This window comes from Metarhizium album, assembly GCF_000804445.1.
Source record: "Metarhizium album ARSEF 1941 chromosome Unknown scaffold_6, whole genome shotgun sequence".
Classification (NCBI taxonomy): Eukaryota; Fungi; Ascomycota; class Sordariomycetes; order Hypocreales; family Clavicipitaceae; genus Metarhizium; species Metarhizium album.
The window spans coordinates 274,537-297,870 of NW_024467580.1; the positions used below are offsets into that span (position 1 = coordinate 274,537).

The 23,334-nt window shown below is 54.3% G+C and overlaps 6 protein-coding genes across 6 annotated transcripts in view; 3 read left to right on the top strand and 3 right to left on the bottom strand.

Annotated features, from left to right (window-relative positions):
• Nucleotides 1-820: 820 nt before the first annotated feature.
• On the top strand, nt 821-1,323 carry MAM_03215 (Ribosomal protein S28e; the record flags this gene model as incomplete). Its single annotated transcript, XM_040822014.1, has 3 exons — nt 821-881; nt 1,065-1,148; nt 1,262-1,323. 3 exons carry the CDS (start codon nt 821-823, stop codon nt 1,321-1,323), a joined length of 207 nt encoding a protein of 68 aa, XP_040679819.1.
• Nucleotides 1,324-3,119: 1,796 nt separating this feature from the next.
• Nucleotides 3,120-5,827, top strand: MAM_03216 (RhoGAP domain containing protein; the record flags this gene model as incomplete). The annotated part of the gene is made up of 6 exons (XM_040822015.1): nt 3,120-3,440; nt 3,504-4,173; nt 4,279-4,481; nt 4,548-5,222; nt 5,297-5,468; nt 5,550-5,827. 6 exons carry the CDS (start codon nt 3,120-3,122, stop codon nt 5,825-5,827), a joined length of 2,319 nt encoding a protein of 772 aa, XP_040679820.1.
• Nucleotides 5,828-6,582: 755 nt separating this feature from the next.
• On the bottom strand, nt 6,583-11,276 carry MAM_03217 (Mediator complex, subunit Med12; the record flags this gene model as incomplete). Its single annotated transcript, XM_040822016.1, has 3 exons — nt 6,583-9,777; nt 9,833-10,037; nt 10,096-11,276. The coding sequence occupies 3 exons, from the start codon at nt 11,274-11,276 to the stop codon at nt 6,583-6,585; spliced, it is 4,581 nt and encodes a 1,526-aa protein (XP_040679821.1).
• A 3,966-nt stretch (nt 11,277-15,242) lies between these two features.
• On the bottom strand, nt 15,243-16,085 carry MAM_03218 (FMN-binding split barrel-related protein; the record flags this gene model as incomplete). The annotated part of the gene is made up of 1 exon (XM_040822017.1): nt 15,243-16,085. The coding sequence occupies one exon, from the start codon at nt 16,083-16,085 to the stop codon at nt 15,243-15,245; it is 843 nt and encodes a 280-aa protein (XP_040679822.1).
• A 1,410-nt stretch (nt 16,086-17,495) lies between these two features.
• Nucleotides 17,496-19,634, top strand: MAM_03219 (serine/threonine-protein kinase sid2; the record flags this gene model as incomplete). Its single annotated transcript, XM_040822018.1, has 3 exons — nt 17,496-18,084; nt 18,156-19,194; nt 19,271-19,634. 3 exons carry the CDS (start codon nt 17,496-17,498, stop codon nt 19,632-19,634), a joined length of 1,992 nt encoding a protein of 663 aa, XP_040679823.1.
• Nucleotides 19,635-21,052: 1,418 nt separating this feature from the next.
• Nucleotides 21,053-23,334, bottom strand: part of MAM_03220 (nitrogen response regulator) — a gene marked incomplete at both ends in the record, with an annotated part of 3,422 nt that continues 1,140 nt past the window's right edge. Inside the window, one exon of the mRNA XM_040822019.1 lies at nt 21,053-23,125. Within this exon, the coding sequence (XP_040679824.1) occupies nt 21,053-23,125 (2,073 nt within the window). The remainder of the gene's footprint in view (nt 23,126-23,334) is intronic.

The window sequence follows — 23,334 nt, forward strand, 5'->3', positions numbered from 1 at the left end:
TTTGCTTTGACAAAGCGGCAGGTGTTTGTACCACAACCAACGTACTGTTTCTGTGCCCCTGCATAGTGGACAGGGCTGGTGGATGAGATGGCATCAAGCTCATTTTATAATAATTCATACATGTAATCCAGCCAAGAAGAGAGCCTATTCACTGGTCTTGCCACCGCCATGCTCATTTGACGACTTCGACGCAGTCCAGATTAGCAGTGCAAGCGTGAGATGCATGTGTGTCAATTCCCGCAATCTACTTCGCCAAAGGCCGTTGACAGACCGTGTCAAGCCCTGCAGCGATGAGAACAGACAGTATGTAGAGGACATGGAGAGTGGTGCGTCGCTGTTGTCCTCATCCATCCCAGACGGGGAGGCTGTAAAGGACCGTAACGGCTGGAAAGACAGCATCTGGTACACTCTGGCCAGGTCTTTGTACAGAAAATTCCGCCTCGTCATACCATGATGCAATTGCTTTCCACCGTGTTTTCATCAGGATGCATTGCCTACCCTAACGCTTGACACCTGCTCTATACAGCATCGGATAACGTGTTCATCCGGCCGGCACACGCTCCTTTTCTTTTTCTTTGGCCCTCCCAGCGCTTTGGGGTTTCTCAGCACCCCACGTGACTTTGTCGGTTGGAGTGGCCCACGGGCCGCCCACCACAGACCACAGCGGGCTGCCGAAAACCTTGCCTGCCAGCACAAAATCACCGTCACTGCGTCCACTTTTCCCCACGACCCAACGGAAATCTTTTGCCAAATTTCGCTGTCAACACCACAACGTCTCGCGTCGACGAAGAAAAGAAAAAAACAGGCACAAAATTTCACAATGGATTCCTCCAAGGCCCCCGTCAAGCTGGTCAAGGTGACCCGAGTCCTCGGCCGAACTGGTACGAAAACAAAGCCCTTTCCCTCGACAAGTCCACAGGACGTTGGAAAACAAGGATTGAAGCTCGGCTCTTGCTTGCCCCAAGCCGAGCTGACCTGGGACTCTTGTTCCGATGGACCAACAGAGACGAGATGAGGATGTAGTGGGCCGTGGAAATGAAAGACTAACGAGTTTACGTTGACAGGCTCCCGCGGTGGTGTCACGCAGGTGCGCGTCGAATTCATGGACGACCAAACTCGATCCATTATCCGAAACGTCAAGGGTGCCGGTATGCAGAATTTCTCCCCTTTCTCAGCGTCGTCTTGTTCCGACCGGCGACTGACGATGGAAATTTGACGTGGAAAATTGTGTGTTCCATGACTGACTCAATCTGATGTGTAGTACGCGAGGACGACATCCTTTGCCTGCTCGAGTCCGAACGTGAGGCAAGACGCCTGCGATAAAGACGTTGCTGTTCGCAGCCGAGGCTGCGTGGGGAGGGTTTGCGTGGACGACCATGAGTGGGAATGACGAGCCGTGGTTGCTGATATCAACGCATGTGCACGGGGAGGGGGTGTCTTTGCAATGGGTATAAACCTCATCAGGGTTGGATTCGTTGTGGGAGGGGAGGGCAAGGGAAGAGGCGCTCGACAATTGTCTTGCCTGGTGGTGTAGAAATGATTTGTCACGTCAGCATAGCCGGCAGGCTGCTTGGTTGGCAGGGAAAATATCTAGGCTCGTTGCTTTCCAGTGTGTCGAGGAATATCTGAGCATTGTCTTTTTTTTCGTCGGTGTACAGGGAGGAATTTCTTGGCACAACCTCTTCTCTCTGCCCGGCAGTGCTTTTACCCGTGCAGTGTACAAGGTCAGCGTGCTTAATGGGCGACTGGGATACGCGGGTCATGGATGGATTTCACTCATGATGCAAACGTCTGTTGAGTGCGGCAGCTTGGCGGGCCCAGCTGGTTCCGGGCAGAGGGGCAGCCTCCCGGAAATATCAGGCCATGGTTTCCATGCAGATGGCAAATGTGAAAAAGTCCTGGACCCAGGAACTCGGTACGGAGTCGGGCGTGTCTGCAGGTTGTCGTAGCACAGAGAGTCGAGCCAAGCCAAGCCGAGCCAAGCCAAGCCTGGCCAAGCAGGTGCCAGGTGCCTGGTGCCTGGTGCAGGCCAGAGAGTGTCTGTGCACTGTGCAGACTGTGCAGTGTGCAGGTGTGTTGTTGACTGCAGATTCCTCGCCTTGCCTCGCCTTGCCTTGCCTTGCCCTGCCCTGCCTGCTGCCCTGGGCATGAAACAAGTTGAGACAAACATACGTAGTTGTCTCTCACCCAGCCAAAGAAGCCACCGACTGATGTTTGCTCCATTCAACCGACAGCCACAGACAGACCGACAGACAGACAGACAGACAGACAGACAGATAGACAGACAGACTGCAAGTGCGTCGTTGGTCGCGTCGTATCGTCGGCACTCTCGTCGCTGTCCGCGCTTGCCCAGTTCATACTCGATACTGGAATATTATTCTCATCCAATTCTGCAGGCAAGCCCTCTCTCTCCACCCATGGGCATCGGTGCGGAGCCTGGGTGCCGACAAGGGGCATCTGCAGCCATCATCTCCAAACCTTTACTCGGTAGTTACTCAGTAGCAGTCGGCACCAGTACATAATGCGTTGCTACAAATCGTCCATCCGTGGTCCGCTATCCTCATCAATCAGCTAGATACGTGGTCTCGTCGCCGCCTTGATCCATCCATCTCCCTGGACGTCGTCGAGCCTTCATCAGGCACCGCTTCCCTCTCTTCTCCCAAGCGTCGGTCGCCCCCGCCACTGGCTCAAGTGGACAGTGGACTGTGGACTGACTGCGTGCGGCGTCAGACCTCGTCGTTCCACCTTGATGCAGGAGGAGGAGGGAGGACCACCAACCAGCAACAGATTCGACCTCTACTAGTATCGACCACTACCGGGTACCGAGTGACTTTTTTTACTTGCTGCCGGTTCCCCCAAACGCCGGCAACATAGGAGGCGCAGTCCGTCGGGTTGCGTCAGCACAACTTCGTCCCGCGACAAAGATATCGGGCCGCTCGCCATTGACTGCCCACCGTCGTCTGTGAAGAGCCCGAGACCGTTGCGACGAATTGCCGCTGCGACCAGGACATTGCCGGTGACAAGCCGCCTCGGCCAAGGAGGCCTCTTCCCTCCCTCTACGTGCCCGCATTTCCTCGACGACGGCTTTGTTTGACCTTGGTACCTTTTTTTGTGTCACCATGGCCGACTTGCGAGGCTCCAACGACGACGACGACGTCGATGCCGTCCCGCACTCTCACCAGCACCAGCACCAGCAAGACAGACTCATTGGCTCGCCCACCCACGACCCCCAATCTTCACAACCAGACGCCGACGGAGCCGGTGGCACCCGCCTCGAGAACAGTTCCAATGGCAAACAGAGCGCCGAGGCTCGTGACGTCGGGGCCTCGCAGCAAGGACCTGCAGCGCCGACAGCAGCAGCTTCCGGGACCGAGGCGCAGGCAAAGCCAGCCGTCGACCCAGCAGTGGCAAAGCATGTCAACGATGTCATGACTTCAGAGGTGGCTATCCTTTGACCCAGTGCGCCTCCCCGTTGCCTTCAGACACGTGCTAACGGCGACCAGTTGGGAATCCCGACCCTGTTGAATCGCCTCAAGCAAAGCGTCGCCTCGGCCAAGGAATTTGCCCTGTTCCTCAAGAAGCGCTCAGTGCTCGAAGACGACCACGCCCAGAGCCTTCGGAAACTCTGTCGTCTGACTCAGGACAATTCGCGCCGCCCCGAACACCGCCAGGGCACCTTCTCCAAGTCTTACGATGAGATGGTCTTCATCCACGATCGCATGGCCGAGAACGGATCACAGTTTGCCGCTTCACTCCACCAGATGCACGAAGACTTGGTGGAACTCGTGGCTAATGGCGAACGAGCCCGCAAAATGTGGAAGGCAAACGGTTTGGCTGCCGAGCACAAAGTAGCAGACCTGGAGCAGGTCATGCGCAAGGCCAAGGCCAAGTACGATTCTCTGGCTGAGGAATATGATCGTGCAAGGACAGGCGAGGCCAGACAAGGCGGGAAGGTCCTCGGCGCTTTCAAGGCGCACAAGTCTGCGGCGCAACATGAAGGGGATTTGCTGAGAAAGGTCCAGGCCGCGGATCAAACATATGCGAGCCATGTTCAGTCATTGCAGACAGAAAAGTCCCATCTCGAGAAATCCGCTCGTCCCGAGGCTGTCAAGGCCCTGCGCGAGCTCATCTCCGAGACCGACTCGGCCGTGACACTGCAGATGCAGAAGTTTGGTGAGTCCGTTGAAGCTGTCCCGCCGTGCATGATTTAGGTCCTTTTTCTCCGGTTTTTTGTATTTCTTCATTCCACTTTTGACGCTGACCCCTTGTTTGTTAAAGCCGCTTTCAACGAGAAGCTCCTCCTCGGCAATGGTTTGATTGTCAGTCCGTTCAAGACGCAGGGCCCCGAAGGAGCTGGCCAGCCGCGAAGTTTGCGCCAGGCAGTTGCCTCCATTGACAACGAAAAAGACTTCAACGACTTTGTTGCCGGTCAGCATACCAGGATCCAGCCGTACACGGAGGTAAAATATGAGCGTAACCCGGTATGTCCACCGACCCGACCTGGAACCTGCGGTCCCTGTCCATTTCCCTAACTTTGATTGCGCCAGCTTTTGATGCCCAATCCATCGTCCATCAGTCAACCTTTTCCACAGAGCATGCCTACTGCCCAGCCAGGCGGCAGCGCTGGGCCCCCTCCCGAGGGGCCCAGCTCCCTTGGTGTTGCTTCAAGGAGCAGTGTCGGCCAGTTTGGTGCCATGGGAGGTGTTGTTTCGTCGCAGGGCCCTCCTGCACAACAAGGCGGCATTACTGATTCCGCCCGGCCGTACGCCCAAAGCCACGGCCGCAGCTTCAGCCAGGGCAACATGCTGAGCCAGCAGGTCTCTTCCTTGCAGCAGCAGTTTTCGAGCAGGAACTCTGCTCAATCTGCCCCGAGATACGGCAGCGCCGCAGGCTCGCAAGGGCCGCCGCAACTTGGTGCCTTGTCTTTTCAGGGCTCACAGCCGTCACCAAAGTCCTCGACACCGCCGCAAGGGGCTCCATCCCAGCCTCCAACGGATCCTCGCAGCAGCAGCTCCGCGTACGGTGGTGCGCCGCCCCCAGCCTACGCCCCGGCATCCGAGAGCAGCAGCCCGACCGCATCGAAAAAGTTGGTATTTGGCACGTCACTGAGCCGCTTGTATGAAAGGGACGGTCTGGCCGTGCCAATGGTGGTGTACCAGTGCATTCAGGCAGTGGATCTCTTCGGTCTGGGTCTGGAGGGCATCTACAGACAGTCAGGCTCAGTGAGCCACATCCAAAAGCTCAAGAGCATGTTTGACGCAGGCAAGTCGGGCCCTCCATCTCATCACCACTCCAGCACCAGCTGACATCCGGGCCAGAATCCTCTAACCCCGCCCTGGACTTCACAAACCCGGAAAACTTCTACCACGACGTGAACAGTGTAACCGGCCTCCTGAAGCAGTTTTTCCGCGACCTCCCTGATCCTCTCTTGACAGGAGAGCATCACGACGCCTTCGTCAAGGCAGCCAGTTGGTACCCCTTTTGTGACATGCGCCATCCCATTATTCTATCCGGCATCAAACTCCCAGTCTGCTAACCACCTTTTACAGAGCACGAAGACGACATTTTGCGCCGCGACTCCCTTCACGCCATCATCAACGCTCTGCCCGACCCCAACTACGCTACCCTTCGCGCCATGACCCTCCACCTCTACCGCGTCATGGATAACGCCCACGTCAACAGGATGAACTCTCACAACCTGGCTGTCATTTTCGGTCCTACCCTTATGGGCTCCGACCCCAGCACCGCGATTGCCGACGCAGGGTGGCAGATTAAAGTCATTGACACTATTTTACAGAATACATATCAGATCTTTGAGGAAGATTAAAAAAGAATGAAAGCCTGGACGGTAGGCTACGGGCTACGGGCTACTGGTTGTGGATTGGTTGTCATCATTTCTTTTTTCTAGTGTTTCTTTGCACGGGGCTCACCATTGCATTTGGCGTCTTTACTGACCGTTGGTCCATTATCAAGTGTATGAATATCATCGGGAACGGAGGCAGTCTGTCGATAGGAGCAACATGTTAAATATTGACCTTGATCACTTTCGCAAAGAGAGAAAAAATGCATGCGCATGAAGATAGAAAGAAAGAAAGGAAACATCAGGTCGCCTGAATCGTCAGGATAAATAGAGGCCATGTACTCGATTGATGTTGAAAGTCTATTTCATTCAAAGATAGATACAAACCTCCACGCCCACCATGCTTGAACAAGGAGACCGAAACAAAAATCCCATCCAAACTGCATCGCAGAATCTCAAGCGCCAACACACCTCACCCGTCATGCGTAAACCCAAAAGGAAAAAAAGAACCTCCACCCGGGAAGATGCAAATCCGGATACTAATATATCGACCCCGATACTAATATATCAAAAACCTATTGTGGCTCTCTTTCAACTCCCCACAAAACAATGTACGCTGCTGCTCTCAATGATTCTCCCGGTCGGCTATAGTCGTAAATCATGGGATACCCAGGGGTCCGGGCGATGAAACAAAACAAGTTGAACATGATGAAGAACAGACGATGCAAAAGTATGGAACAGAAACAAAATGGCCAAAAAGCAATCAATGGTCGCACTTGGATTCACTGAACCTTGATTGCCTCGAACAATCGAAGGCTGAGGCTGGTGTCGTTCTCGCCCACGTTGGGCGTCGGTTCGCTGAGGATCTCCCAGCGACGGAGAACGAATGGACTCAGTCTTTCGTTTGAAGCCGGGCCGATGCCATACATGGCTCCCATGCCTCGGGCGGCGGCCGTGTACGGCATCGACGATTTTTCGCGGTGTGCGAGCTTCAGGTTCTCGGCGGGTGTCGGTCGTGGTGCGCTGAAGAGATAGTACAGGCGTGGATCTGATGTGGTGGCTGTGCTTGCCGTCGTGCCCGGAAGGAAGAGAATCGACTTGGCACACTGTGTTCGCAGATCGTCGGGCAGAGCGTCTACTAGGAGTATCGAAATATCGAATATCTGCTGGACAAGGGACCTTGCAAGTTCCTGTGGAAGAGTCTCCATCTCCAACAGCAGACCACACAGCACAAGGATGATGCGCGCTCGGGCTTCGTGGTTGTGGGTGGACGTTGCCGGCTTGGCTGAGCTGCTAGGCCCTGCCGCGGCAGTATTCGATGGCTCCAAGGAAATGCTGTGCAGCGTAATGAATCGCAGCAGCGTGGGGAGCCAGCGCTCCAAGACCTCCTTCTTGGCTAGCGCTCGGTCCTCATCTCGCGAGGCGACAATCTCCCACATATCGGACAGTTTGTCGACCAAGCTGTTCGTAAGAGAGGCTGACCTCGACGGTGGCTGGCCCGAGATGATGGCCTCAATGACTCCAAGTAGGTTTTCAGCAAGGTGAATGCGATTCTCGTCTGTGGTTTCGCTAGCAAACGATTCTGATTTGCTCGACGGCATCAGATCCAAGAATCTCGTGTGAGCCTCTCTATTAAGGCTTTGAGTGATGTCGTCGCTGAGACAGGGCAGCATGCTCGTCCAAATGATGTTGTGAGACTCGATAGCCTGGTCCATAGCCTTGGCAAATGCTTCAAATCGTGAAGGTGCCTCGCTCTGGGCGTCCGGGGTGTTGGGCAGATTCATAGAGAGGTCTAGGTTGAGTTTGAGCTGACAAAAGGGCATTGTCAATTCATTCGCAAGAGACAGAATTCGCTCAAATGACGGGTGGTGATCGGAATCAGCCTCAGGTAATAAAAGTCTGGTGACCAGCCTGTGCGCCAAGGATGTTGCCCCCGGGGGGAGCGTACTCATGTTTAACACTTCTGCGACGATTGCAGAGTCGGCCACGACCAAGAATCTCATGGTCTCCAAGAGGCAGTCCTGACAATTCACATCATCGAGAGGAAGCATAGTCGCTTGGCTGGCCATCCGCAGAGCTGAGTACTCAACAAGCGAGTTGCGTATCAAAGCTAACAGGCCCTTTCCATGCTCAAATTTGGCGCATTGTTGATAAATTTGAAATCGATATGTTTCCTCGGCATCGAGCAACGCAGTAACTGGTAACTTCACAACCATGAGCTGGAGAAGTTCTTGCAAATATGTCGCAGTTTTTGACGTTACAATATCGCGAGTGGCGTCCAAATTCACAGAGCTGGCATTGGCAGTATGGAGTATTGTCGACATTGACAAGCAGCCGAAGGTAACAAGGAGCGGGAAGAGCTCCGGTAATGGGGGCCGTTCCTTTAGGGTTCTGATGTGACTGACCCAGTCTGCCATGAGTTTGTCGAAATGGAGAGCGTCCAGCATCCGCAGTCGCGACAACAGAGATGAGAATACCCTTCGACTGTCGTCCAGTTTTCCCCAGCCGGATTCCAACTTGACGATGACGTATCGAAAAAGACGATTCATGGTAGGGTGATCAATGACGTTGCCACTGGCGAGAAGCTTGTCAATCTGTTCCGAAACCTCATCTTCGGCCGTCTGGGCTTGCGTTGCCATGCTGTCCGAGATGGGAGAGCAGGCGTCGATAGCGTTGGACCGATCATTCTGGGCCAGTTCGCGTGAGAGTTGTTTCGCAAGATCCTCCCTCTGTGGCAACCTTGCAGCTAGAGACGCAAGAGACGCAAGCAGCGACCGAACGACGATTCCCTGGTCTCGACTCATGACCTTGAGTCGTTCAATAAAATGGTCGAAAAGGGTCTCTGCAGTACCTATGGCCATGAAGATGTCTAAATGCGCGTTAATAGTGTCGACGCAAGCTGCGAGAATGTCCACATCGGGATCAGTGGAACAGGTCTTCAGAATTCTCGAAAGCATCGAAAAGTCCTCAACTGTCTCCATTATCGTGCGAATTGAACCAAGCATTGCTAAAGTCATAACAAAGTGTGGCCTGGGAGGGAGTAGGCACGTTACGACATCGTGCAGATGAGATCCGATCGTACTTTGTACTGCCCAGCTGCTGTCTTCTATTCGTCGCGAGAGCTTCTTCAACGACAGAGGTCTTCGGCAAGGCTGAGGGCCGTTGAGATATGTTGACAGCCCGAGGAAGCTATCCACATATTGAAGCGCCGAAGAGATGTCGGTTGCCTCATCCACAACAGAGTAATGTCCGGCACGCCTGAGGAGGCTGCCTCTCTGGGCCTTCTGCTCTTCTACAAGGCAGTGGATAGGCAACTCTACCAGAAGACGAGACGGGCAGGGACCGTCAACCGGGTCGATTTCGTCGGCTCCATGCAGGCCGCCACGGCCAATGAGCCACTGCATGTACTGAGGGACTGAAAAGTGTCCAGCTCGCACTAGTTCACCCACCAGTCGAATGGTGAGTTTCTTCCTGATCTTGTCACCAGGAGCCATGTCCCCAAGAGCATCTAGGATTGTCGAAGTCGCGTTGATCCTATGGGCACCCCAGGACTCGATCAGTCCGGCAGCGACATATACCTTGGCCAGCCCGGGCCGGTGCAGCGACGTAGCCCATTCCACTACCGTTCTCAATACTCCGGTCTTTTCATCCGCGGACGCCCAACACCTTGCAGACAGTCCAGGAGAACACTGACCCTGCAGCGTTGAATCTAGCAACTGTACCAAGTACTGACGGCCGCTTGGGGGCGAGGTTGTGTTGGCAACTACGAGCCTCGTATTGCGCAACTTGATGGTATTATACGCAGCCTCGGCGACTGCGTCGTCGGCCGGCAACGCAAGCCTTAAAGTCTCGCAAAAGCGTTGCCAGGCAGGAGGACAAACAAAGCTTTCAGGATTGGTTTTGATGAGAGAGATGATTAGCGTCGACAGCTGGCTGGATAGCTGAACGAGAATATCTCTGTCGGGGTCATGTTCAATCTATAAGCAGCAATTAGCCTCTCGCCTAGCCGTCGGCCCCATGGCTCGTCCATACCGTGTTTAAATGATTCAATAATGCGAATACCAAGCGCCTGCCACATTTGCGTGAGTGTAGCAGGTCGTTCCAATATATCTGGCCAATTAACATCCACATAGGGATTCTTGACTGTGGGCTGTTTTCCAATCCAGAGATAATCCACTCCAAGTAATGATCGCGATCGAGTAGTTGTTCAGAGTAAAGACATGTTGCGAGACGAATCCTTCAGTTGTCGAGTTAGTACTCTGCATATTAGCGCTACACCCAGGATCCAAACTTACGCGTATGTCACCTTTGGTTTCCAGTCGGGTTCACCAAAAGCGGAGACAACTGATTCAATAAACTGTTCGACGAATACAGTCCAATCTCTGATCCATTTCAGTTCGCCCCCGAGGACAAAAGCCCCGCTGGCTCCTTTCCTCTTGAAGGCTCGGATCTCGTTGGCGCCGACGCACTTGGCCAACCAAACTGCGCGTTCCGTAGGGACGTCCTTGTTCAAACATTGGTCAAGAAGGGTTCTACCCCGGATACCATGTGGAATTGTTCTGCTAAGACGCCTGAGGGATATAGCTGGGTTTGCCAAATCCTTCAGCCATATCTCCCGTTTCGTATCCGTGAGTGTGACCCGAGGCGGAGGTTTAAAGGTTGATGGGGCTGTGATTTGGCCACGAATTCTGCGTTGGTTCAACACACCCATGAATATAGTAGACAAAGCATTGAGGCCGCTCTTTTGCTTCAACGACGGGAAGATGGCGATTCGGGCTGATGACGCCTCATTTTGACTACCTCTATCCCACGTGCCCTTTTGGATAGCTTCGGTGCTCCACTCGTCCTCATGATGATTGCCTGACCAGGGAAAGAAGTCCGCATGCCCCGAAAACAGGCCCTTGCTGAATGGATCTCGGCCTGAGGTCTCATGTCTATTCGTATTTACGTATCGAGGCGCCGCGGCAGGAACTTCCACCGTGTACGGTTTCGGCCGCACATCTTTCTTGGCGAGTGTTGGTGTCGGAGCAGCCGGCCGGGTGAAAGGTACGGCCTGCGAGGTCTGAGGCAGTCGACGCTTCGGCATTGGCATCGGGGGGTTGTCGCCATCTTGGTGTGACAATGCTGGACTCGTAGTATCCGTCTCCATAGGGTCTGGAAGAGGTACCATGCGAGACGGCGTAAGAGTCTGTGGCGATTCGGTAGCAGATAAGGGGGCCGTCGATATCAGTTCGTTTGAGAGCTCGAGCCGCAACTTGGAGCCTTGCCGTCTTGGAGTGGACACATGACGACCCAACATGATCTCGGCGGGTTCTGTACTGGGCTCGAAGGCTGCGCTTGCATCTCGCCTGGCTGGGGACGTCGGGAGGTATTGTTGTTGAGACGACGATATACTCCGCTGGTGATGATTGGGAGGCCTTTGGACCTGCAACGTCGAGCTGAGCCCCCGTTGAGGCTGTCGCGGTTGGACACCCATTGGCGTCCTCGAGCTCATAGCTGACCGGGGCGAGCGGGCGCCATCCCGACGAATACTTGAATATGTTGGTATTGATGCGATAAAATGTGGAAGTATTGAGACAGACGAAGGCCTAGCGTTGAAGCACGACGCCTTGTTCGGGGGGCATGGGTGGGAAACGGGCAGAGACTCTGCCGCTAGCTACACGCCGATGCAGAAGCCGTGCCGACGAGATCCCAAAGCGCCGGTCGTTTGTCACAGCCAAGGAGGCACAAAATTGGGCGCGGAACGCGGATCGTGAACAGGTCGGAAGTTTCAGTCGGAAGCACAGGGAGGCGTGTTTCGGGGATGGCGAGGTTGACGTGAGGCTAAAGAGGCGTCGTCGTGCCTTGACGTTGACGACTGGCCGTTGGATGGAAGAAGGTCGACTGGTTAGACGACTTCTGGTCGCAGTCGCAGGACGTTCGGAGTGGGTAATAACGGGGGTGCGGGCGATGGCGCGAGGGAAGCAAACGAAGCAGGAGCGACACGGCGACACGGCGACCCCAAGATTGGACAATGCCCCCCAAAAGCAGAGAGGCAGGAGCGGGAAAGAGCGAGAGGGTGTGTGGGCTGCGCCTGCGGCAAGAGCTGATCGGGGCTCTGCGAACGCCCAGGTTACGGAGTACCTACTACCTACGTCCGAAGATGACATCGGGAGGCACGAGCACTCGTCTCCTTGCACAGCACAGTACTCGGTACGGAGCAGGAGGAGCAGCAACCGCTACGACTACGTATTCACGAGCTGGCACTGCGAACTAAAATCGGTCAGTCGCCCCGGGCTCTCAGGTGGCGTGTGGCAGAAACAGTGGGTGTGGGCTCCCAAATTGTGGGCTTGGGCGTCTTGGGCTATCTTTGCCCTCAGTCAGGGTCAGGGAGCCAAGCAACAAGAGTTGAACGGTAACTTGCCTTGGCTCGGTGGCACCGTGACAATGGTAACATGCTAACAGAGAGGGGCACAGTGACAAGAGGCGGAAGCACCGACAGTACCACCACTCGGCTCAAGCAGCTCATTCACCCGACAATAGGGAGCCTTACCGACTTGGGGGGAGTTTCGGGAGTCTCGAGTACGCAAGCGAGAGACAAGGCTTCAACGACGATGGCGGGGCCCGAAAGAGACGATAACTAATTGGTAATAATAGGCTCAAGCGAGAATTCCCCTGCCACATTGATGAGCCCGTCGTCACACCCAAGACTTTAGGAGGCCGCATGACAGATGATACCTCATGGGCAGCTACACCAAGACACGTATTTTGTACGCAATTCGTACATCAAATAAACACTCTACCTACCTACCTACCTAGGTAGGCAGGCAGTCGTGCCCATCCTGCAACGTGGGAGACTGCTGACGCCCTCGATTCTCAAACACCAGCCAACAAGGGGGGATGCTAACTACTACTTTCATCCGCTGCGAGCAGAAGCACAGGTGATTTCGATTCGACCCACGTGCGGAACAATTCCCTGACGCCAACTAAGTTACTAGGGGGAAGACTCGGGGAAACGGGAACACTCACAGAACGAGAACGAACGAAGCTGGGTTGGGACAATTTTTCGGGGGGGGAAGGGCAAAGTGCCATCTCCCCTTTGCCCTGCATCCACAGGTGCCACACGACTCATCATCCACCTCGAAATACCGACATCGTACTCCGTACGCGACTCGAGGCAAGACCAAGGGCCGAGGAAATACTAGCCAACTCCGTACTCCGTAGACAAAGCATACGCCCGCCCGAATACGTTGGGCCGCCTGGTCCCAACTTCGGCCCATCGTCGACGTGCAGTCTCCGGCCACATTTACCTTGCCAATCACCATGTACTTAGAATGCAAAGATGCTGCCGTGTGGGAGAAACCTTATCTCGCTACAGATATCTTCCTTGCATGGCAAGAAGCAAAGTACCGGCACATAGAGCATACAGAATGCGCCGTCGCGATTGGGAGGGGCCAGGCATCTTGAACACGCCAGCTTTTTGACTTTCAACGTCTACGGAGTAATAATAAGGAGGCATGCAATGCACACAGCTGCGCAAAGAGGCCTAGTGCTTTTCGACCTTGATGCGTCAGTTTTTCTTCCGCCTTCAGTATTAGCTCGAGAAATTGTTCAGGATCCCCAGTCTTGTCCCTTCCAGTCAGATTTGCTGTCACCGCCGCGTACATGGGCGACTCGACTCTCCATAGCCGAATCCTCCATCTACTCCGGAATCCGGGAGATCTGTCATTCGCTGCGCCGCTGAGAGCCCTAGATCGCCCCCTCATTCACCACCGACTTCTGATCCGAGTCTGTGGCTTGCCAGGCTGGCGGCTGGCTCTACGGCCACGCCCAGCTATATGCACGACTTCCAACGTTGCATTTTCGAATTGACTGCCAGCAAGCCCAGGATTGCCGCTGCAACGCTCTCTCTCTCAGAACCTGTGCAGGAAATCATCCATACACGCACGGAGTCCTGAACTTGGCTACAAAGTGTGCCTTCCTGGATTCAGCCTCTGTTCGCATTTTGAGTACGTACGGAGCAGCAGCAGCAGCAGCAGTAGTAGTGAGTGACTGTTGCAGACGGGATATGGTGAGCTGCCACTCACTCATTCATCCCTTGGCATTGGAGCCAACCGCATTGTATTCCGTCATGCAAAGTGCCATCATCCTCTACGCAGGGCGTGCGGCCACGCAGAGGATAAAATTCGAGTTCCAGGCCCAGATATTATGAGAGCTGCAATGCCTCTCCCAGAACAGCGGTTCCTATTCCCGCCAGTTAAAGCGAGAAGAAATTTGGTGTCGAGGCATATTGAGGCGTCCAACCAACCGTATCGTTGCTATTTCAATTGGTCTGCATTGTTCTAATAGCCTGGGACGTTGTTTTCGGCAAATGTCTTTCGTGGCTCTTGGGCCCCTTTATGGAGATGCAAACCCGAGGGGAATTTCCATGGGCAAGGATGCTGCTAACATAGCTTGTCTCAGCCGTGGGCGCCGGAATTTCCCTCGAGACGAAACGGACACGGAAGCTTCCAGCGAAACGAGAACCGCGCCACGCAACCCATCGTTGCATCGCCATCGCCCTCGCCGTGAGAAACGAGTTCATAGCGTCGTGCATCCAGAGAGCGTTGCTTGGGTCTTGGCGCAAATGCGGAGCATGGGCTTGCGGATTTACATGGCAATATTTGGGTGCTTCTTCTTTTCTTTTTTCTCTCTCTCTTACTATTTTTTTCTTTTTTAGAGAGGAAGAGACAGAGAATTCCGTGGGGGGTGATGGTCCTTCACGGACAGCTCAGCAGCAACGTCCATTGTTCTTCCTAATCTGCGTTTATACCGCAACTCCTCATAGTAAAATCCCTAATCGACGAGCTCGGCTTTTGCCCAGCTGCGCGGATGCTGACGGCGTTAATGTCGGCTGGTTCTTAAAATAGTATTTGCACGGAAGTAGAATCTCTATTAGGAAGGTATCGTCTGGTCCGGAGTAGACGGAGCCAAGCCTTTGGGCATTTTGCATGAGACAGACATCAGCGCGGCCTCGTGATTCGCTTGACCCGACCAACGCGAACGAGCGACCTACGAGCTACGAGCTACGAGCTACGAGCTTCGGAGACGATGGGTAAGACCAGGAAGGGCCCCCAATGGTGTTCGTTTGACCATGTGCATCTGCGTCTAGTTCTAGTCTGGCGATGTCCCCGATGGGGTGATTCCGTCCGTCCTCCATCACCATCACACGTCGACAACATTGCGAGCCGACATCACCAAAGAATGCACCCATTACGGGCGCGCTTGAGACGGGACACGGGCAAAAGGTTGCTTTGATTCAGGGACACAAACTACTTCTGCGCGGTATTGCTGAAAACACACAGGAGGGAATGGCGATGGTGCTCATGATGCTGCGTAATGAGGGCAAATAATTGCGTCGGCGACGTTTCGTTTGTCGCATTCTAGCCCCGTGGGATCGATCCCATGCCGTCAGAGAGCACTCTCAGAGCTCTTCCGACTGGCCGAGGTGCCACTCATCCCAGTCTTTCTTCTCACCGGGGAGCTCGATGGCTTCCCAGTCTTCCTTGGTAACGTGTTTCCATTCCTCTACCGGAATCCAGCCAATGTACGCCCTGTCGCCGAATCCCCCGATCCAGTACACATGCGTCACCACCAATCTCGCCCACTCGCTCTGGTGGATGTGGTTTCCCGGGAGCCAATATCTGGCATCCCTGTGCTTGGCCGTGTAGCAAACAGCCAGGTCCTTGGCCTTGTCGTCATCTGCTTCAATCTTTTCCAGGTAGCCAAAGAGGGAGAATCGCGGCAGGTTGGCCGCCGAGTAGGGCACCGTGTCGGGAAGATCCGAGTGCGTCCGCTCGGAATCGTAGGGGCAGTGCCGCGAGAGAAAAGGCACGTACGCCGCTAGGCGAGACAGCAAGGACATGCGCTTGGCTGGCGGGTACGGAGGTGTCCACCGCATGGACAGGGTGATGTTGGAGCCTGCGGCGACGTTCATGAACGTGGTGCCAATCCTGAGCGCCAGGATGGTCGGGTTGCCCTCGTCCTCGCAGTCGGCAACGTAGTCCATCAGGCCGACGGGCTGGCCTTGCATGCCGCCGGGGCGCTGCTCATGCGCCGACGTCTGCGGAAAGACTGTCGACAGTGTTCCGAGCTTGGTCAAGGCCAAGATGCGTCGGCCCATGACAGCCGACTCATAGCTTGACGGGATCCTGCGCGACTCGACAGAATTGTCAAAGATGGATAGTGGGCTCTGCGTGGCGGCGGCGGCGGCGGCGGCGGCGCCAGCGACGCTGGAAAGGCCTGCGACGGTACTGAGCAGCTTCATGGTCTCGTGTTGAGGGGGCCTGGGCCCGTGTGATTGTGTCCTGGTCTGGGAGTGGCACAGTGCTGAAAACGCCGAGGGCACAGCAAAACGGCAAACGTTGTCTCTTTCTCCTGGTGGATGCGGCTACTCCGGTGCGATATTTATACCAACAGTAGGGGGTACGGAGCACTAACAAAGGATCTCATTAGGGTCCGAGGAGGCACAAAGGATTACCCCCTTTGTTGGCCGAGAAATGGTCCGACTTGGGTAGCTGAACCCCGCTAAATCTGAGGTCACCTGGGTTGATCAAGTGAAGATGGGAAGGTGGGTGGGGAGATTGATAAGATTAGATGGGCATGTGAACGGACGTGAGAGGGTACCGCCAGAATAAAGTGGCAACGAGTACGTCAATACTGGGTACACAACGGGGCCAGAAGACACTAGAGATTTCGCTAATGGGTTCAGAGGATTGTATACCCGAGCTTTGAGCGGTGACCAGAGAGGATACCAGGCTGTCAAACCCTGTAAAAAGTCTTGCCGAACATCCTGAGTGGACGAGTCGTACAGGGTAAGTTTTGGAAATGACGGGGGCAGTCCTTGGCCGTGGTCTGTTGCATTCCGGTCAGCAGACGAGTCAAATGGACCCCATTTTCTTTAAAGTACGTGGTGCGTCGTGACCTTTGTGAGTGGTGGTGTTTGTGGTTGTAATTTGTTTGTTCAACGGCAGAGTTGGCACCGTCTTGATTGAGCTCCAGCTTGGTGTTCCTGTTTTTTGTGTTTTGTTACTGACGACGGATACCACCGACCATCGTCCGGGGCCATTGACGGCCTTGCACACTGCGTGCAACTGGGATTCTTGGAGCTCGAGAATGGATGGCCGAATGGATGGTGCCCCCGAACCGTCGCTGTCGAACGGCGTGGCGAGATCCGAAGAATGAAGGGAATTTTCTCATCGTTTCGGACTGGATTGGAATGTGCACCTTGGGAAACGGTTTGTCGGATGAACCCCGGCTGTGGCTGTGTGGGGGAGTTCGAGGCTCGAGCGTGGTTGATCGTTGCCCCTGCAACGTTGTTGACTTTGTCCAAGCCACAGCCCAATGACATGCATGAGCGGCTCGACGGCAAGCTTATGAGCACCCGATCAAAAGTGGCCCTGCATCAGTACATCTCGCCTCCAAGCCAGCTTCACCCCGCAGGTTCGCCAAAGTGACGACAGTCAACAGCAGGCAGCGGGTTTTTATTTTTTTTTTCCTGCTTGTGGCCCTGTCTAGCCGGGTCTCAGTTTGCAAAGTCGAGAACCGACATTGGGCAGAGACGAGCAGCCTCATCGCGTCGTTTTCAGTTGTGAGCCCTTTGTTGATATCCGTTTCCCTCCCTGCCTTTTTTTCCTTGCCCAAGCTCGCCAACAGATCCGAAAGCTGCCTGCAGATCATGGCGAGCTTCATGTCCAATTTCTTCCAGGGCGGGAAGGACAAAGCGTCCGGGGACGACTCTCTCCGTCCTGCAACGCCAACGAAAAAGGTCAACAACAGCTTCATCAATCCGCCGAGCACGCCTCATGGCAGCCCCAGCAAGAAGACGGTTCCACCCGGTGCACACGATCTCCCGTCTGCCTTTGAGAGCTCCATGTCGCTCAATTCGTCCGGCATCGACGCGCCGGTAAAGCTTACTCGACCTCAGAGCGTGGTCACCCCGCTCTCGCCTGGCAAAACAAATGTCCAACCGCTCGACGAGTCCAGCATCAATGTTGACGAGAGTGTCATCCACAAGGCAACTTCTCCAGGCAGTCCGTTGAAGAAGCAAGGCCAGGAAAACACACCGCCTGTGTCGAGGCTGGGAAATGTTGATTCTCCCGCTCAGCACAGTCATGCTGCCAAGTCCCGCCAACAACTTTACGAGACTAGAGACCGACAAATGACTTCGTACAAGAAGTTCAACACGTCAAGAGGCCTGACGGCTGAAGAGCGAGAGATTCTGCAAAAGCCTGGCGTCAAGAGATTAGTCAATGTTACACAGCTATGTGAGTAGGACACAAGAACGCAGCCAACCTGGGAAACCCTTGACGAGGCTGGCTAACCCTATATCGCTCAGACTTCCTCGATTATTACTTTGACCTTCTCACCTACGTTGGTTCGAGACAAAATCGACTGGCCGCTTTCAAGGCCGAATACCCTGACCCCCCGGGGACGGATGAGCAGACTCACAGCCAAATGTGGACTAAATACGCGGGACGCGAGCGAGCCAACCTTCGCAAGCGACGGGTGAGACTTCGCCATGGCGACTTCCAAATCTTGACACAGGTCGGCCAGGGTGGCTATGGTCAAGTTTTCCTTGCTCAAAAGAAGGACACGCGCGAGGTGTGCGCCCTCAAGGTCATGAGCAAGAAGCTCCTCTTCAAACTTGACGAGGTTCGTCATGTTCTTACCGAAAGAGACATTCTCACCAGCGCCCACAGCGAGTGGTTGGTCCGTTTGCTATATTCATTCCAAGACGACAAGAGTATCTATCTTGCCATGGAGTACGTGCCGGGCGGTGATTTCCGCACCCTGCTTAACAATACGGGTGTTTTGTCCAATCGACACGCACGATTCTACATTGCCGAGATGTTTTGCGCGGTTAATGCCCTCCACGAGCTCGGCTATATTCACCGCGATCTAAAGCCAGAGAATTTCCTGGTAGATTCCACCGGCCACGTCAAGCTGACCGATTTCGGTCTAGCCGCCGGTGTGCTGGCACCTTCACGAATCGAATCTATGCGAATCAAGCTGGAGGAGGCCTCGGAAACATCTGTGCCCTTTGGGAAGCCGATGGATCAGCGAACGGTGGCAGAACGTCGTGAGAGTTACCGTAACATGCGACAAAACGACGTCAACTATGCCAAGTCTATTGTTGGATCTCCCGATTACATGGCACCCGAGGTTCTGAGGGGAGAGGAGTACGACTACACGGTAGATTATTGGAGTTTGGGCTGCATGCTCTTCGAGGCCCTGACTGGTTTTCCGCCATTTGCCGGAGCTGTGCCGGAGGAGACGTGGCGAAACTTGAAGCACTGGAAGGAAGTGTTGAAAAGACCCGTGTGGGAAGACCCCAACTACTTCCTCAGCAACCGCACCTGGAACTTTATCACCACGTGAGTTTTTCCTTTGGGTGAAGATGCGTGGCAGACGGGCCCTGAACGCGGTAGAGGCGCTAACGATTGTAAACAGCTGCATCAACTCTCGCACTCGTCGGTTCTCGAATATTCAGGATATCTATAACCACCAGTACTTTGCCGAAGTTGATTGGGAAACACTGAGACAAACCAGGGCCCCCTTTGTGCCGGAGCTTGACTCGGAGACGGACGCTGGCTATTTTGACGACTTCAGCAACGAGTCAGACATGGCCAAATACAAGGAAGTGCATGAGAAGCAACAGGCCCTGGAGCAAATGGCTGAGCGCGAAGACGAAATGAGCAAGAGCCTCTTTGTCGGATTCACGTTCAGACATCGCAAATCAGCCAACGAGGACGGCGGCAGCCCGCGCAAGCGCATTTCCACCTCGGATAACGAGCCCTTTGGGACCATGCTCTAGAACGAGCCGTGCAGTCCTAGTCGAGACTGGCGTCTATGCGCCACTCAAAGGGTGATGCTGTAAAACATGAACGGGGCTGGTACGTCGTCTCGACCAGCTCGATGGTGGGATGCGAGAAGAGTTTGCCTCCGTTCTATTCTATTCCGCCGCATACGGAAGAATGCGAAGGAGCGTTAGCGTGCACGCCGAAGACGCGGTTACCTCGTTCATGTGTTGCACGTTGGTATAGTATATGCGTCTGGAGACTTTGGCAGAAGGATACAAAAAGACCCGAGGGAGGTGAGGACGTGAAAATGGACCGCGGACAAGGACTAGGGACTAGGGAGTCGGGGACTACTACAACAGGGTTGGTTGGCTGGGCCGACGGGGATACTTGCAAAACATGCGCCGGATTGCAAGGGCGCCGGTTTTCTGGCACCTCGGGATTCTGTTCTGACATGCCGGGGGTTGGGCCTCAGGTCGTCTTTCCTTTTTTTCTTGTCTTCTTTTGTAATCGCTTCTTCTTTGTCATGAGTAATATCGTGGGACGAGGGTGTTTGTCAGTTTTGGAGGGTTGCGTATCTGCTGCCGCCCGCTTGTTTGGTCTTGTTATATTACATGTTTCTGCTGCATGTCATGGCTGAGAATCAATCGACTTATGCCGCCATCACGCTGAGCTCGCTTCTTCGTCCTTGCACACGCCATGTCGTGACGTTGGCTCAAGGGGCCTCTCGAGATCCCCGCGTACTTGGCTGTCTGTCTGTCTGTGGCCCATTCACCACGGCACGCATTGCTCGTGCTTCACAAAGTGGCACAACCATGGACATCTAGACGGGCAGCCAAATGGAATCGTGATAGCGTATTCGTAGCCAGTCTGCCGTCTTCATCCCGGCACATCGTCCCCAAATCACCTGTATACCGTCTGAACAAACTCCAAAATGTAACCCCACCCGCTGTGCTTATAGGGGGATCAGGAACACACCAAACCCTGCCCACAGCCCAATCGACGCGGAAACCGCTACGCGGATGCCTCGCACGTATCTGTTCTACTGTCCTGTCCTCCCCAGCCGCCCGCCCACCCGCATTGCGTGATCCTTACCAACCCGTACCGCCCGTCTATGTAAATTGTCACCCTCGATACAAAAGCAGTCCAGAACATCGAAACAGAATCAAATCTCCACCCGAGGCAATTCCTTGCAAGCAAAATTTGAAAACAGGATGAAACCAATGGGCAAACCATACGACATGGATGAAATGGCTCGACAAATAGCCTGCCGTCTAGAGGCCCAGATATACCTCCCCCCACCCGCCCCCCCAACGCCTCTCAAAAGACTAGAGTGATCAAAAGATATGACCATGCGCGCTCCCCATCCATTGTTTCCATATAGGAAATAGTAGACGTATACTGGCATTCCGTCTTCGTGCCAGGTAACCCACGTTTATAGACTCATTGTTAGCCATTCCCACTCCTGTGGACCCGTGGCAGGCCCTCCTGCGCTGTGCTGAGCGGCACCGGGTTGATGGTGGTTCATTTGAATCATGCCTCCATGGACGATGGGGTTTCTCTGAGGCGCCATCCCGAAGCTGTTCGACAGCATGGTGCTGGAAATGGAGGACATGCTTGGGGGATGGCCAATGGAATGCGAAAAGTCACCGGGTGAGGACGTGTCCGTGGGGCTGTCGATTTCCATACCCGATGTAGCTTCAGTTCCGAAGCTTTTGCTATGCCTGCGCTGTCGTTTGGATGAAGCCGACGCCTGTCCGGACCTCGAAGACGACGAGGCCCCGGGGCCTGGAGTTGCTTTCGGGGGAGCTGCGGCGATAGGAACAACGCCTTTGCCGCCAGCGGCAGCTGTGCTGCTCATGCTGCCGTAATGGCTGTTTGGAGTGCTGCCAGCCGTGTTGGGGCCGGAGCTTACGCTTGTAGCCACGGGGCTTTCGCTGTCCTTGGGCAAAACAGTTCGGCTTCCAGGAGGCGACGAGGTGCTGCCCGTCGAGTGAATGGTGGCGTTGACACTAGTGCTGCTTGCAGCCACAGTTGCCATGGACAGCGTTGAGCTTTTGCGAGACGCAGCTGTAGAGCCGGCGGGGTTCTTCCGCGATCTCGCGCCGCCGCCAGATCCATTAGGACCTGAACCTCTATTTCTCTTCTTGATAACGTCAGTTTTCAAACTGAGGGGTCGAACAACACCGTGAAGTTTCAGGAATAGACCACAGGCATTACAAAGAGGTTGGCCCTCTGGGTTTCGTCTCCACAGCGGAGTTGTCTGCGTGAAGCAGTTAGTACAAGTTGTTGGCGCGCCGCCATCGTTCTGGCTGCCGCCAGCAACCTGCAAGTTGGCTGATGATCCATGTTTGGAGCCGGGAGGGGATGACGGGCGACTCGGAGCAGCAGAGGAGAAACCTGACATAGAACCAGGCGCATTGTCACCCGGGGACGTAGGCGAACTTTGCGCGACTTGCTCGAGGCCACCGTGTTGAACGCCCATATGCGATGGGGTGGATGCCGTCCGAGGGAGACTTTGCCGCCTCTTGTCGTTACCAGCCTTGAACGACTGTGACCTCCCCAACCCGGAATTTTCCCAGTCGCCATTGTGATCAACATAGTCAGTCGTTGTACCACCAATCATAACTTGCTTTCGTGGCGGCCCGCCGGGGAAACGAGCGGCCTGTGTGCTGAACTGTCCTGGAAGAGAGGCATCCCATCCCATGGAACCTGCTTCATCCACGGATGACGAGAAGTCACCATGAATCTGCATGCTTTGCCCCTGCATACCGTTGCCATTGTCGTCGTCATCAGAATCTCCGCCAAATGAGAACATATTATCCGGTCTCATACCCACGGCGGGCGAAGCAACCTGGCTGTCAGTTTGGAATACCCGACTCGGGTCGATATGACTATATGAGCTTGGAGCAGTACCAAAGGCTGATATTGATGAAGACTCTTTGTCAGGGGCAGAATACAACTGGTTTCCGTTATTGGAACCGTTGTACATGAACGGCTGGTTGTGACTGATGTTGGCCATGTTCTGCACCGTTTGTTGTCGCATATTCTGAGAATGGTGCTGGTGACGATTATCCTGAGACCCAAAATACAAGCCATCGTTGTCGGGCATGGCCATGGGAGTGGAAACGGTGGACTGATAAGCAGATCCAGTTGGCGAGTATAGGTCGGTATTATTTAGAGACGAGTTCGGAACCGAAGAGCTAGTGTTATAGATGTTGGGGTAAGGACCATGGGGTATCATTGGAGAAGTGGAGGGAGAAAATGAAAAATTCTGCTGATACGATGCCGCTTGATTCATAACTGCATCATTGTCCATGAAGGTGTCGAGAGAAAAAGAAAGAGCAGGATTGCTGCCTTGAGTAAGCTGCTGCATTGAAACCGAATCGGTATTGTCGAGCGAGTATCCTTGGAGTTCAGAATCAGCTTCCAGATTAGAAGCACCGCCGGATATGTTGCTATTGACAGCGAGTACATGTGGTGAGAAATTGGCGGGGCGTTTGCGGTTCTGTGTATTACCAAGTCAGCGACGGTGATGCCGCACAGGAAAGGAGCGGGGGGGGATCAACAAGAACAAATGACAACAAAGAACAACTTGTGTTCGCATTAGGCAAAAGGGTTGCCCTTTTTTTTATAAAAAAAAAAAAAGGGGAAGACAAAGGAAAGAGCTCAATATTCAAACAAGATGAAAACCAAAAAAAAAAAAAAAAAAAAAAG